Source organism: Schistosoma haematobium, chromosome 5, assembly GCF_000699445.3.
Source record: "Schistosoma haematobium chromosome 5, whole genome shotgun sequence".
NCBI classification, from domain to species: domain Eukaryota; kingdom Metazoa; phylum Platyhelminthes; class Trematoda; order Strigeidida; family Schistosomatidae; genus Schistosoma; species Schistosoma haematobium.
Window position 1 is genome coordinate 10,720,243 of NC_067200.1, and position 15,657 is coordinate 10,735,899.

The 15,657-nt window shown below is 34.7% G+C and overlaps 1 protein-coding gene across 1 annotated transcript in view; it reads right to left on the bottom strand.

Annotated features, from left to right (window-relative positions):
* The window catches only part of MS3_00009123 (uncharacterized protein), a 99,844-nt gene that overhangs the window by 24,060 nt on the left and 60,127 nt on the right, over positions 1-15,657 (bottom strand). The window contains exons 31-40 of the mRNA XM_051217457.1: positions 14,656-15,201; positions 11,895-12,121; positions 9,619-10,054; positions 8,719-8,823; positions 8,274-8,441; positions 6,370-6,849; positions 4,788-4,877; positions 4,076-4,141; positions 2,760-3,064; positions 834-1,084 (exon numbers count right to left, since the gene is read on the bottom strand). Of these exons, the coding sequence (XP_051064865.1) occupies positions 834-1,084; positions 2,760-3,064; positions 4,076-4,141; positions 4,788-4,877; positions 6,370-6,849; positions 8,274-8,441; positions 8,719-8,823; positions 9,619-10,054; positions 11,895-12,121; positions 14,656-15,201 (2,674 nt within the window). The remainder of the gene's footprint in view (positions 1-833; positions 1,085-2,759; positions 3,065-4,075; positions 4,142-4,787; positions 4,878-6,369; positions 6,850-8,273; positions 8,442-8,718; positions 8,824-9,618; positions 10,055-11,894; positions 12,122-14,655; positions 15,202-15,657) is intronic.

Below are 15,657 nucleotides of genomic sequence, written 5' to 3' on the forward strand. Positions count from 1 at the left end.
TGAGAATCATCATTCAAAAATTTGACGGATCTGAAGGATACAATAAGCCTATCATCCAACATCTCTTCCGTTAACCACAACAATGATTATGGTAAATTGTAAAGAGTATAAGTACTCATTATTTATAACTAAACTATCAGGTATTTTGTATTAGAACTTCTTATTCTCTCGAACAGAGTAGTATCGTATATATTGCGAGAAGTAGTGAACACACTATGAGTATCTAATAATCGTAACCAACTATTGAAGGTATAGGATGAATTGATTAATAAAAAGATTGCAATAATGTAGGTACATTCATGCATTATTCTTCGGAAAACTTGGGGTTTGTAGCATTTAAGACCACTTCATACCTCCTATGACACACATATTCGCTTTTATGAATTACTCACGTGTGATTCACACAGATATGCATGCTAGTATATACGTGTCTGCTTACTTACTTGTATAAAGTATGATGGAGGTTACACGCGATTAATTGTCAAAGGGAAAATGTATATGTGTGATAGAATAGGTAGAAAGATTAGAATAGTCCACGGGAACATGGACTAAATGTTACAAGTTTTAAAAATTAATTTACGACGTTCTATTCTGAAAATTCATTCATATTTATGGTATCATCATACTGCTGCCTATAATCAATGTTTCCTAATAACACTAGTACTGTTAATACGTCTACTACTCTGACATTTATCCTGATAATTTCATTATTTATGACTGACTTATTCTTTTTATGGGCAACATTGTGGAGCGGATTTAATGGTTATGAAGTTCAGTGTTTTGGGTTCGAAACAGTTAGACTACAACATTTTGGAATAAATAAAATCACTTACATGTTTTTTGTACTAAACTAACATTATTACAATTTGTAATTGATGATAAAGTCTCATTATTAAATGATAATAATGATGAACATGCTGATGATTTATTTATTGGATGATAACGTCGAAATGACATTGCTTTACGTATATGTCGACGTTGAATTTGTATTTGTAATTGTTGATAATGTCCTAAACGCTGTGATAGTATACCATTTAAATCAATAATACGAGATTTTAATTGATTAATTTGAGTTTCCAATTGACTGTTTTTAATAATTGATTATTTTTTAAAGCAAAATGAATAGATATTCATTCCATTGACAAAGAAAGAGAGAGAGGAGAAAAGTGGGAATATTAACAAGACGATATATATGTGTATATATAATATTTATGATGAACAAAAACTCTGTAGTGTTAAGCATTAAGCACTCATTGTAAAACTTGACGGGGGGGGCACTCCTCAACAAGGTATATAAGAAATCTTGAATCGTTCATTTGGACCGCGATTGGTTTCTCAGAAGTAATGCTAGTATCCAATATCGTATTTTTCCAGTCCTTAATTCTATTTAAATTCTATCGATCAAAGAGTCGTGAGATTTCCCAGGAACATCCAGTTGACATATGCCGAGTATCATGAAATTCTCCTACTGACATCCCTAATTTATATAACAGTAAAATATAGTGTAGTCGATGTCAGAGTTATGTCGACTAGTAGACTAGATTACAACTTGATTGATAAGATTCGATCACCGTAAGGGATCAGACAAATACTGCACTTTTTCCTAGGTCTATCAAAGTAGAACATGAACAATAGAAACTGGTCATGTCATTAGAAGAAATAAGGGTCATTCGAATAAGAAGCCGTTACCAATGGAACCAAATCGTGTTGGTTGAAAGATAGTTAACCACTTGACAGTTCAATCAGTCCTAATATTATTGGTAAGTGATAAAAATCTAAACTTGAATACAATATGTTCACTCAGTTCTCATTAATTCATATTATCTGCATTTTAGATGAGACACTATTCTGTCTATTAAATTTAGTGCCCACTTTATACTAATTTACTGTATCTTACTTTATAAGTGTTAAACCAAGACGAAAACGAACCTAATTATCAAGCGATCGACTATATTTGTTTACATCTTATAATTTGAGTTTGTCAGAATTATCAAACTGAGTTATGTTGAAATTCGGCGTTCAGTACAAAGTAGGGAAGACAGTTCTATTATACGAAGCTGAAACTTCGAGAATTAATAAAACGATCAAAAAAGCACAGATATTTATGAACAGTTGTCTACACAAGATACCCGATATCCGTTGGCCGAATACGAACAACAACAACCCAATGTGGTAGAGAACAAACCAGCTTCCAAATAAAGAGGGAATTAAGAAAAGACGCTGGAAGTGAATAGGACATGCATCGCAGAAATTATCAAACTGCATCACGAGGCAAACCCTAACTAAGAATCCTGAAGGCTTAAAGAAGGTCCAAGAAGACATTGCGTCAGCAACTGGAGGAACACATCAAAAGAACGAATAGAAACAATTGGAAAGGATATCTGAGGACAGAGTTGGTTGGAGAATCCTGATGGGCAGCCTACGCTCCACTAGGGGTATAACAGGAGTAGGTAATTAAGTAGTTATATATATATATATATCACTTAAGCCTATCAGTGCTTTATGTCTCATTCATAGGAAAGCGAAGAAATTATTTGGTTAGTCACGTATACTTATTATCTAATGATTTCTGATTGACGCACTGCATCAAACTCCCACAATAAAGAAAACGTATTCATATAACATGGATAAAGCTGATAGCGAATAATTGTCGGTTTACAAAATAATTATTTGTGTGGTTTACAACATTACATCAAAATTTATATTATTCACTGTCTCATTCTTCAATGGAAGAAAGTAATACTTATTTACTCACTCACCGAGCACTTTGTATGCAATCGACTAATTTCAGAGTTAAATTTGATGCTCGCGATGTAACATTGTTACTACTGTCAGTAGTAGGAGAGTGATAAAAAGCTGTAGGATATGAATGATCAATTAATGTATTATTGGCATTTAATCCTAGTTCTTGCATAGTTTGTCTAACGTATGACCATAAATAACGTTCCAGCTGACGTTGTTCAGAGATCAAACGACGTAAAGTTTCTTGATCACGTAATATAGCTAAACGAACTTGTGATTCAGACATTAAACCGAATGTCAAACGATTACGTTCCAATTTAGCCTAAAAAACAAGGTAATTGTAATAAAACGATAATTTTAAGTGGATTTATGCTTAAAAAACAACTTTCACAAGTATATTGGATTGTTACACTAGGATGAAACGGCAGTCCAGTAATTCCATGTTTCCGGTGATGATCTAAGATCAGCTCGTCAAACATCAAAATCATTGGATGTCGGCTTAATGGTGTGAACGTTACAGATTCATGAGTGAGACTGGAAGCCGTGGGTTTGATCTTCAGATGCACTCTGCTAGGGAGTCATATACTAAGAAGAAACGGGAGCTCAGTGCTTCCAGGTTTAAAATTACGTTTTAGCTAAGATCAGTCGACGATTTAAAAATTATGAAAACTCCATAATCTTCACAAATACCCACACACTAATAATAAATTATTTAATCGGATTAATCAGACTAAGTAAATAAATGAATTGAGAAATCTGAAAGTGGCGTAATCTGCAATTCACCGATTTACAAAGATTAATATATTGTTATATCAAGTGAATTTGAAAGATTAATTAAGATGTAGTGAAAAATAGAATGATTTATGGCAATCTCGTTCATTTTAGCTCCATCGTGGCGTTAATCTGACTGTGAAAGGTCTGATCTAGAACGCGTTAGTGAGGTGTTCCATTTTAGACTTATGAACTCTGAAGTTTATGACATAGTGCCATTATCTCATAGAAGATAACTGGTATCTATCAGTCTATCAAGACAGAACAGTTACAATTTACATTATGGACTTATTTTAGTTAGACAACATATTTTGAAAAGCATGTGGTAGTCAACTCAGTGATTTGAAAACGTAAGCGCTTATTATTAACCCTGAAGACCGCAGGCTTTTTCTTTGAAGGGGATTAGTGAATGTGAGCTGTGTTGAGAAGTTTCATATTGAGATGCGAAAGTAATGAAATACATGCTGGTTCTCAAGTGTTGTCTAGTTAAAGTCAGTTCACGATGTGAATAATGTACTAAACAATTTCAATCATCACATATTTTTTTGAATAATTAAACTACCTTTCTTTGTGGTTCAACATACAACAGAAGATCGTTCACAATTTCTACAATCATATGATATTGGAGCTAAAAATATATATAAAAAAGAAAAGAAAGCATAAATGAATAAAACATTGGTTTGCACGAAATATACATTCTATGATCAACATTTGGAAAGACAAATGTTCCTGTATGGCCGTAAAATAGAAGCATTCAATAGTAATCTTGAGACACTCTTGTGGGTTTGTGCGTTCATGGTCTCTGTTAAGGAACCCCTAACTACCTGCTCACTGTCTTCATGTAATGATTGTGTTTATACAAAAGTGAAAGGAAAAAACGAATCAATCGGATAAGTGGATACGAAGAACGCAAACAGTTACCCACCTATGGAATTAGACGACTGGCCGATATCGAGAATGAATTGAAATTAGATGTGTAAACCATTCAATGCTAGCCCAGTAATGATCTAAAGGTTACACTCTTGAAGTAATAGATCCGGAAGTCCTGGAGCTCAATCCCCCGGTGAGGTATTCGATGAGCACTATTGTGCGATCCTTTACTAAGACAAAAAAACTGTCCAATATCTTCTGGTTTTCAACGATTGTCTAAATAACACCACTACGTCATGTAAAATATGAAACTCAAAAATTTCCACAAACTTGTTGTACTAAACATATTTAATCATATTTCGAAAAATGACATCAACTAGTATGCATATCAACACAAAACTCACAGAATTTGTGGAAACATTTAGCGTATGATGCAATAAAGTGACTGTGTCAGCTCCTTCTGGATTACGAACAACTTCTGTTTCATCTAGTGACTGTAAAGAAAAAAAAGTCAAAACAAAAAGAAACAGACAAATTTAATGCAGCACCAACAAAAAATATCAGGTCATTGAATTAGTCTTTACAGATCACAGGATAAGGAATAACACTTGCAAGTTGTATAAATTTATTATTTTTGGAATAAATTATAATTTGAAAGTATTTCATAGATAAATACTTTACAGGAAGGATTTTAAAGAGGGCGTTGTATTTTATGAAATAAGAATCAAGACGAACATGGAGAAATGATAAAATTAAGATCATTGAATTTGAAATCAAGTAGTGGACTGGAAACCTGTCCAGCGACATATCTGAACTTTATTTATTTATTTTAACACATAGATATTGGTACAAGGAGGCACCAAATACATATGCGCCATACAAATCTCGTTTGATATGTATGAGGGCGGTGATACTGACCGGGTGCCCAAACCGAAGCAGGTGGTTTTCTTAGGAGGCCACACCCGGAGCCTTCGACCTGAAGGTCTGATCCATAAGGCAGTGGAGCAACGTAAGGAGATGCAGTCCCATGGTAGTGGTGACCAACGATTGGTCCATACACCATTTGTTCCCTCAGGATAGTGGAGCCCATGACCAGCATTGGTTTGAAATCAGGGTTTTCCAACTCCTTTAAGTGGACTCTCCATGTCCACCAACCCGGTTAAGTCGCCGGATATTCGCTTACCGTCCTCTCAATTCCGTCAACAACACCGGTGCCACGAGAAGGCAATGAGTAGGACTTTCCTGGCAGAAACTATATACGCGTGGCCATGTGAGAGCATTTTGAGAGGGGGAGCGAACTCTCCCCAATCTCGACCGTACCATGGCATTTGGGGGTACATATCTAAACACTTTAATGTTACCATGATATGCCTGTTTCAAGAAGGTGTGTGTCAAATAAGATACGATACAAATGTGAACATCAGTAACATTATGGTAAAGGGTAAATATAAGAGGACGAAAATAGAGGAAATTTAAAAAGAAATCAATCAAGGTTATTTGATAAATACCTAGTCATCATGGCCGAAATAGGCTAATTACACATTCCTCTTGCATACATGGGTCAGCTCACAAAGATTCGATAGCGAATATATCTCTTACAAAAAGTTTAGCTTTAAGATCTAATCCCTGGAGTTCTAGTGAGAAACCTTGATTACTGGAGATCAACTATGTTGGGTGTAAAAACAGTTGTCTGCCGTAAGCAATGAGAGATGGTTCCACACTATCTTAGACTGATTGAATTTATACAGATACATCATTAGGTGGCGACTCAGTGGTCATCAGGTTTAGAGACCAAAGGGTTCACGATTCGATCTCTAATGTAAAGGTTACGGGTGCGCACTTCTGAAGAGTCCCACATCAGGACGAAACAGCTGTCTATTGCCTCCTCGTCTTTAATAGTGATATAGCTAAGAGTATTTTGACATGTAAACAAAAAAAAAAACCCGTCCCACGATTTGAAAAAAAATCATTGAAATTATAACTTACCAATGGTGGGATAAGATGTGGAAGTGGTAAATTCGCTGGATCAGCAGGTTCATAATGTATATAAAATACTTCACATGAACAACGAGATATCATACGTTGTAGTTGAATAGGACGAATATTATCCGTATGGAGTTTAGAAGTAGAACTAGTGATTGTAGTAGTAGTTGGTGTGGTTGTAGTCATTATAGAAGTTAAAGTAACATTATTTTTGAGTGTCGCATCATTACTCATTAGTTTTGTACCAAAGGTCAATGTACTTGTTCGAGTTAATGAATTCTTATTGTTACTAATATTATTATTGTTGTTTGAAGGTGTTTTTGGAAAACCAACACATGCTGTAACTACACCACCGACGGATCTACCACAACCTACTACTTCAGGTCGTCCACTTAATGCATCTTCATCAGCATTCAAATTATGATGAGTCCAATCACTAACATCAGTTGTAGATAACCATTGATCAGGTGTTTCTGGAAGAACCTAGGACAAGAAAAAAAGGACACCAACAATTAAATTATTACTTGAAAAAAATATATTTTCATAGTTTATAACACGAACCGACCTTAACTAAATCACCAGTGAAAACTTGGAAGCAATGGACGGCCACTTTGTCCTAGTACAAAAATCCTCAGAAGTGTGCATCCACGAGCTCTTATCCGAGAATCGAAATTATACTAGAACGAAGCGGCTATACGGTGCTTCCAGCTTTCTAACGAAGACCTAGATAAGATCAATTCGTGATTTAACCTGTGAAAATTCGACGATTTCCACAAATCCTCCTATACTAGTCATAAACATCTTTCTTTATATAAAGATTGAGATAAGTAACACCTGTTAGCAGTATAAAGCCTTGACTACTGTGTACTCTGACCAGGTTCATATAAGGATCCACTGCCTGTTCTATTTTTAACCGATCGGCGCTAGTGAATGAATTGAGATGTATTGTTGATGGATTCCACATTAGGACAAAGCAGCAATCCAGCGCTTTTCAGTTGTCAATCGTTGTCTAAGATCAGTGTCTGAGATATACCCTACTACTAGTAGTAATAGTAGTAGTAGTCAGGGTTTGGAAAGAATTTATTTATTCTTACTAAGAAATAATAAATTAATGCACTGTTTACATCTCTGAATAGTAAATTAAACAGTCCACTTCGTTAATTTGATTCCTCGATCTCAATCAGTTAGTTGACCAATCCACCTCTGACTAAAAATTATGGGGTTTTGATTACTCACTCTAATTTTTCAACAACTCTTACAAACTATAAATCAAAGATTACGATGATAAAACGTTGATTACCTAGGAAAAACTCAATATTCAACTTAAAACGGAATGGATTATCCTGATGTTGATATTTTGACTGAAATTTGATCAGTTTTGATCGGCATGGGTACATCCTATCCAAATCACCTTGATATAGCTCATTACGACACAAGTTACTACAGAGTAGATGGAATGTGGATAACAGGAGAATCTAGAATGCACGTTTCAAACAATTCGGGTATCGTCACTAAAATCTACCTGCATCCAAGAGTTGATTTCCATTCTGAGATTCAAACTTAGTATCCTTCGCTTTGAACGCCAACAAAATACCCATTTTGCTACTGAGTTTAGGTAGCCAACCACTTGTAAAACGAGTATGACTTTCAATTCGATTTTAACTGAATTGAATTATCCCGTCGTCAATATTTTGACTGTATTTTGATTGGTCATGTTATTGCGTTCGAGTTCAGGAGTGAACATCAACTCTGGGTTGCAGGTACATTCACTTGAACATTCTCAACTTGGATGAAACGTTCATCCTACAACCCGTTACCAGTAATATTTCATTTATTCTATATAAAAATGCAATATATTACTTTAAAAAAAATACACTTCTTTCACTACCACAACCAAGATTACTCACTTGTCCAACAGTAGCATAATATTGCATACATTCCAAATGTCCAACTAAACTAGATTTATTCAACAATTGTGAATCTTTCCATATCGGTGGATGAGTTAACGCATCCAACTTGGCTCTGGCTGCGGACACTAAGACATAACCGGCTAAATGATTTGTTTTCAACATTAACTATAAATATAAAGAAAAATAATGATATATATATATATATATATATATATATATATATATATATATATATATATATATATATATACTGGTCTAATTGTTCACAGTAGATCCAGTAAATCAAAAATTACAAGAAAACCTATCAAAGTATTTAATAATCTTGTTATCATGATATTAATTCAATATTAAAAAGACACCAATATCAAAATAAACTAGTTATTCAGTTTAATGCGCATTCAAGAGCCCCTCCTCCCCAAAAACAAAACATTACAAAACTTACTTGAGGATTGATTAATTCCAAATGCCAATTACGTTCAGCAACTAAACTAGACGCACAGATATGTAAACCTTGTAGTTGTGATACTACATCAGTTTGTTTGGGTTCCTGTTGGGAAAAAAACAGCAACAACGTTCATATAGACGACTTCATTAGTTAAATAATAACAAAACATGGAAATAATATGATAATACTGAAAAAAGAATTAGAGATTTTTAATTATGATGTCAGCAGATAGAGATGTGAGCAATTGGTAAGCAACCCTGGACCTGCATTTCATGTTGTTGAATACTCTGCAGTCATGAAAAAAATCATACTTCTTTCAGAGGGATTTCAATTCAGATTGTCTATAGTACGTTACAGTTTGATGAGTTACACCGTCATGTGTGATACAAATAGACATGTGACCCTTTTAAGTGTAGGACCGAAGACTATACACCAAAACAAAATGTTACATAGTACCCTAATTTTAAATCAATACAGCTAACCCAACTAGGCGGAGGTTCATGTATTTAACAGTTGGAAAATAAAGAAAACCTTCAAAATCACAAGCGATAAAGTTTTCGTATTCAAGCTAATTAGTTCAAGCAATTACTCTTCATTTGTAGAAGAGTTGGTATTTCCTCTTTATTGATAATCATGACTATGATTGACGAATTTCTCTCAATATATGTGGATCCTGAGCGGATAACCTCGATATATTCATTTAGTAACACGTTTTCCTGACAGTTGTAATTCTTAGCATAGACAGTGAAAAAAAAAACACAAAATGATAGATTTGGATAACCAGAAATTGGTAAATGATTCAAGCACAACACTGGCCAATAAGTGGCCTTAATTTGTAAAGGATGAAGAGTCACATATAGGACGAAAGGCAAGTAAGTAATACATAGATTAACTTACTTCTTCACAATAAGCATAAAAACGTGCTGTATCCACTTCCTCTAATAACTGCGCCAACATTGGTATCTGTTTAAAAAACGTTAACTTCGTTTTATTCGACTCAGACGATGGTGATGAGTTTGCTGACAAATATACATGATCATAATTATTTTCCTCCATTTCTGAGTTATTATTATTATTATTATTTGTTGTTGTTGTCGCCGTCACCATAGTCACAGAATTTGATGACATGTCGATATTATCTGGTAACACTTCATCATTTGTAGGCATTTTCGTCAGAAGATAATTATCATTATAATTTGATTTAGTCGATTTAGATAAATGACATAACTCAGTTTGTTGAATAACAGTAGATAATGGACGTTTATCCGTAGAGTTTAATAATTTACAACCATTATTATTAACACTGTTTGTTAATTGAATTGCACTACGAGCACTATTCATTAAAGCAGAAAAAGTAGATGTAAGTGAATAAGGAATGTGAGGGGGGGGGGAAAGTACTCATAAACGTAACCTAAATAAGTGACAACTGTGATAATAAGAAAAAAATTATCAGTATGGAAACTTGTAGAGATTTTAATATTTCCACAGTTGATCAAAGCTAAACCACCATTAGAAGATGGAAGCACTGGACGACCGTTTCGTTCTAGTATGAAACTGTGCAAATATTACAATCTCCACAAATCCCCATAATGATAATCATGTGCTTACTAGTGACTAGCTTCAGGATATAGCTCCTGAAGTTCCAGCAAGAAGCCGTGACCAGTGAGGTCTAATTGGTGTCCGGTGCGAGATAGTAACCCACCTCAAGCAATAAGTGAAGGGTTGCACAAGATCATAGATCGATTAGAATTGAACATTAACACCGTTTGATATCGCCTCAGTGATCAGGAGATTACGAGTTCGCGCGTGAGAATCGTATATGCGCGCCTCTAAGAAGTCTCATGATAGGACGAAACGGCCTTTCAGTGCTTCCAGGTTTCAATGGTGGTCTAGCTTACATAAACTTGTGATTTAAAATGTGAAAATATTAAATTAATCCTTTTAGGGAGAGTTCAAAGTATCTGAGGATTTTTCTTATTTTGAAAATTAATACATGGTAAATCGTGAAGTGCAAGACAGACCATGGTAACATTTTTATCAACTTATGTATCTGTAATGCTCTTTGTTGTTATGGTATCGTGTTATAATGTTTATTATTAGTAATGACCATGAACTGCTTTCGAACCAAGGAAACGGTGTCTTAGCGATGGTGACATTCATTTCACGGGCGGCCTGCCTGAGCATCTGGGCTACCTGTTCCTGCCATCTAGATATTTCAACAAGTTATCTATGTTTGTTTGTTTTAATATATCATTATGTTTATTAATTGCATAATCTATTCTGCTGCGTTTCTGAAAAATGTACAACCTTTCGTTGTTAAAGTTACAAAAAACTCAATAAGAGACAATGTGGTTGCTGGCAATATACAACGAAAAGAATGTACGTTATTCAGATGTTCATTTAGTGAACTGTTAACATCTAACTGGCGATCACTCAATATCTATCGCTAGGACCGACCAAGAAGAAAGAAACGAAAACTTGTTGAAACACTTTACGCTGAGAATTCTATATTGTACCAAAAATATAATATTGAATAATAATAATAATAATAATAATAATAATAATAATAATAATAATAATAATAATCTTTTAACCATTAAGTCCTGTATTTGAATCCTCACTCCACCTATAACAGTTGAGGTAGTGGTGTGGTATTATTACCCTGCAAATTTTGAGTGCTAACTAGTAATTCGCAACGTAGAACGTGGTACGCACATACATCTCAATTTCAAGTATGGCGCATAGTGAATGTATTATGTACTTTCGTTAAAAAATCTTTAAACAGTACAAACTCATTGATCAAACAAATTTTCTTAAGCTTGAATCTCTGAGTAATAAAGTAAATTTACTTGAAAGCAAATAGATTAACCTGAGCTGAAACATTAAAACATGCTGACTGAAATCGAAAAATGCTTCTATCACTAAACCAAATTGATAACCCGTGAAACTAATTTCTAACTATAACGTTACTTCTTATCAAATGTATTTTTCAGCATTTCATGACCACAATAGTGATGTTTCATGTTTCTAAATTGTTTAAAATAACAATTGATACACAAAAACCAATTGAAAAAACTCTCAAGAGTCAAGATATTGTTTTAATGGAATGATGAAATGGAGTAAGTGATTTTAATAATTTCGAGTAGGACGTTACTACTACTAATACTGCTTACTTTCGACTAAGAGCTGTGCCACCGCCACCACTTGTCATTGTTGTTGTATGACCATTACTACTACCGCCAGGATGTAATCTGAATCCATGTAGTGCACGAGCTGATAAATTCTTTTTCAACGATTGAGCATGTCGATAACTATCCATTAGAATGTAAACAAGATTCCTATGTTGTTCTGTCCATCGCATTTTAAATTCATGTATTTCAAGATGATGAACAGGAGTGAGCTAAGACAGAAATAGAGGAAGAGCAGGCGAAAAAATGGAGTAACTCGATTTGTGAGTCAAGGAAATTTAAGTGTATTTTTGTGATGTTCACTAAATCTAGGTAGACAGGCAGATAGGAATTAATTCTATAGCAATACATGTATCTCATCCGCTTGGTACCAATAAAACCAATCACATGAACGGTTTGTACACTTCGACCGAACACAGAGTAGGTCTGAGTAAAATATAAATTACGACAAAAAAGAGGATAGGAAAAATACAGGTTACAAGCCACATATCTCTGAATCACTATTCATTTGTATGAAAAATCAACTAAACAACGTTGAGTTCTACAATTATACAACAAGTAAACGTAGCTGAAGGTAGACTGTAGAATACCCTGTAACAACAGAAAAGACTAGACTTACATGACGTTGAGAAGTTACAGTATGCATAGATTGATGATATCGTCTCAAATTGAGAGAATCGAATTACACAGGAGACATTAGTTTCCTGAACGTTGCAGATACAACTTGCTGGTGAATGTCAACTACCTGTAACCAACTAACATTAGCAACAAGGTGGGTTTGATGTTGAGCCACTAAGACAAGAGATCAGATTGAAACTTGGTCGACAGAATTCGGTATGCATTATAAATTAAACAAACAGCATTGGTCACGACTCAGAGATGAGCCAATAGTAAATGACATGATAAATTGCAATCCTGAACGTTAATGAGAAAACCCAAACAACCAATTAAAATGAACGAAAATTCACCACAATGCACAAGCCAGTGGCTATCTAGACCCAATAGTTAAGTGGATAACTCGATAGCATTTGAAGTAAAAGGTATTGGGTCCAAGTTGCAGTGTGAATATCAATTGAGGGATGAAGATACATACAGCTGACCAGCTCTAAATGGTCAGAAACGCGTGTCCTGGATTTCACTGCTAGCCTATATATCTCTATTTATAATTGTAGAGATAATTCAGTATTATGATTTATACCAAAGATTGGTCTTAATTAAACAACTACCTTGAATGTGTAGCGTTGAGGAGATTCATAATGTTTATTAATTTCTACTTTTTCAATGGTTGTCTATATAATGTATACAGTTAATGATGTAAGGTAAAGTTTTTTATCAATATAGCTTAAATAATAGTTATAATGGAAGGAATAATATAGAAGTTGTAACTGATTTTTCGAACTATTATTCATCATAATTTTGTTATATAATTACTGTAAACCTAGATTGTTATGCATATAGATTCCACTTGATATCATTCAGCCAGCTACAACGTAGGACCAGGCACATATATGCATCGGTCCAAGTTGTCACACCTCATTAACACAACAAGATGGACACCGGATTCATAAAAGTAGTTAATTCAGAGGTGGTAATATATGAAAGAAAGATTGCAATAAGGATATAGTACAGGAAGAAAGAATTAGTTCGTAGGAAGAAAGATATGAAGCGATTTTAATCTCTTAGTTTAAGGGAAGACAGAGAGTGTATACACCGACGCCATTGTGATCTATTCTGAGCCATGTCACCAAGAGTCTCCAACCATTGGTTACGATAGTCACGCGGACCCCAACCAAGTAGTCTGCATCTATCAACATGGCTCAGACTAGAAGTTAGTGACTTCAAGCACTGATGCCACGTTTTGGTTTGGCCGCCCCTAACCTTCTTCCAACTATCTCCAACACCGGTTAGCATTGCACGACGTGGTAATCGGTGTTCGGGCATACGTAACACGTGACCCAACCCTTTTAGTTGATGAAGATTAACAAACTCATCAACTGATTTACCATCATTCCCTAATACCCTGCGTTTAACCTCACTAATACTTACCCGGTGATCCCAGCAGATGCGAGCAATATTTCTAAGGCATTTGTGGTTAAATTCCAGTAGCTTACGAGTATCCTCTACTCTTAACGGCCACGTTTCGCAGATGGACAGTAGAAAAGAACGAACTGCCTCGCAGTATACTCCCTCCCTGGCCCTACGTTGTAACTAACTAACCATAGGTGACATAAGTTGGCAAAAGCCAAACGAGCTTTTCGAATCCATGCTGAGATTTCGTCAGACACTTGAGATAAGCTTTCATTTAACTCGTGAACTACTGTTCTAGAACTTACTATTCTTAATTTGGTGCCAGTCTCTTACTCACGGTCTCCCCTATTTACAGACATACTTGCCTTGTTTGTAATCGTAATCTTTCATTTTATAGTATGATGCAGTCCAGTATGTCTATAGGTAGACCAAGTCCATTTGAAATATAGACATTGTAGACGTTGATTGCTACTTTTGAATTAAAGAGCTGAGAGTAGAAAGGAGCTAGCGAATACTGGACCGATCAACAGTGGTAGTCGGGCATGCAACTGATCATGTCACAGATGCTGAGCTATAGAGTGAATAATAGATGTGAACCCATGAAAATCAAAATTAGGATTCCAACTAGTGACTTCTTGGGAAATGAAATTAGCTAGCTGTTTCAAGAACTAACAATGATATTTTGTACAACAAATACAACTAGATGACAACAACTTACATCTTCATGTGTCAACTGATTGTTACTACTGCAGGGTGTAGCAGTAGAGTTATACCTAGGGGTTGGTATATGATTAGTATTATTATGAGTAGTACGGTTGTTATTATTATGACTGAATGGCAATTTTTTCTCATCATCAACATGTGATGTCGATGTAACATCCGCACTTATATTCTCAGTAATTGTAGACGTAGAATTGATAGATGTATTGTTCTTTATGGATTCAATTAGATGACATTCAATGCTAGAAGGACTGAGATTAGTATTTCCAGAACTATTGTTATAAATATTACTATTTTCTTTGATAGTAGTATTAGTTGTAGATTCGGTAACAGATGTCATTGTAGTAGATCGTGGTCCAGGTATATGCACACGTACAGTTATATTTGACGGGAGAACAGTTGGACAAAGTTGTTGATAACGTAATAATGGGACTAGAATAAATGCTTCCGTATCATTATTCATTTCTTTAGTATCCAGTTGTTCAATGTCATGAATGCTGAAATTATGATGGTTTAACTGATGATTGCTACTAATATCATTAGTCTGTTTAAATAAAGATTGAAAAAAAAACATATAAAAACATCAAAATACGATCTGGGAGATTAGAGCTAGATAGAATTATTAGTAACATGTAAAAATAATTAATAAGGTAGTGGTTGGATAGATGTTTTGTGCTAATATTTAACTGTCGTATACTCTGGTATGAGTCAATAGTCAATAAACTCGATGGATTAATATCATGATAGTTTGATTATTGTTTACACCTTACAAAATTTATTTCTGATGAGAATGGCGAGTTTTCATGAGGCCAAAACAGTGGTGCATCCCACTACTGGTCAAGATTTGGCAATATTTTGTAAGGAGAAAAGTGCTATTTCTAAGGCAAGAAAGATCAAGATATTTCTGAATACCTGTACATGTATTCTTAATTCTGTTTTGGGCGATAAAGTTCCCTACTGATTCTCGGTCTTCTCACTCCAGTAGTTGGTATGAACTAGT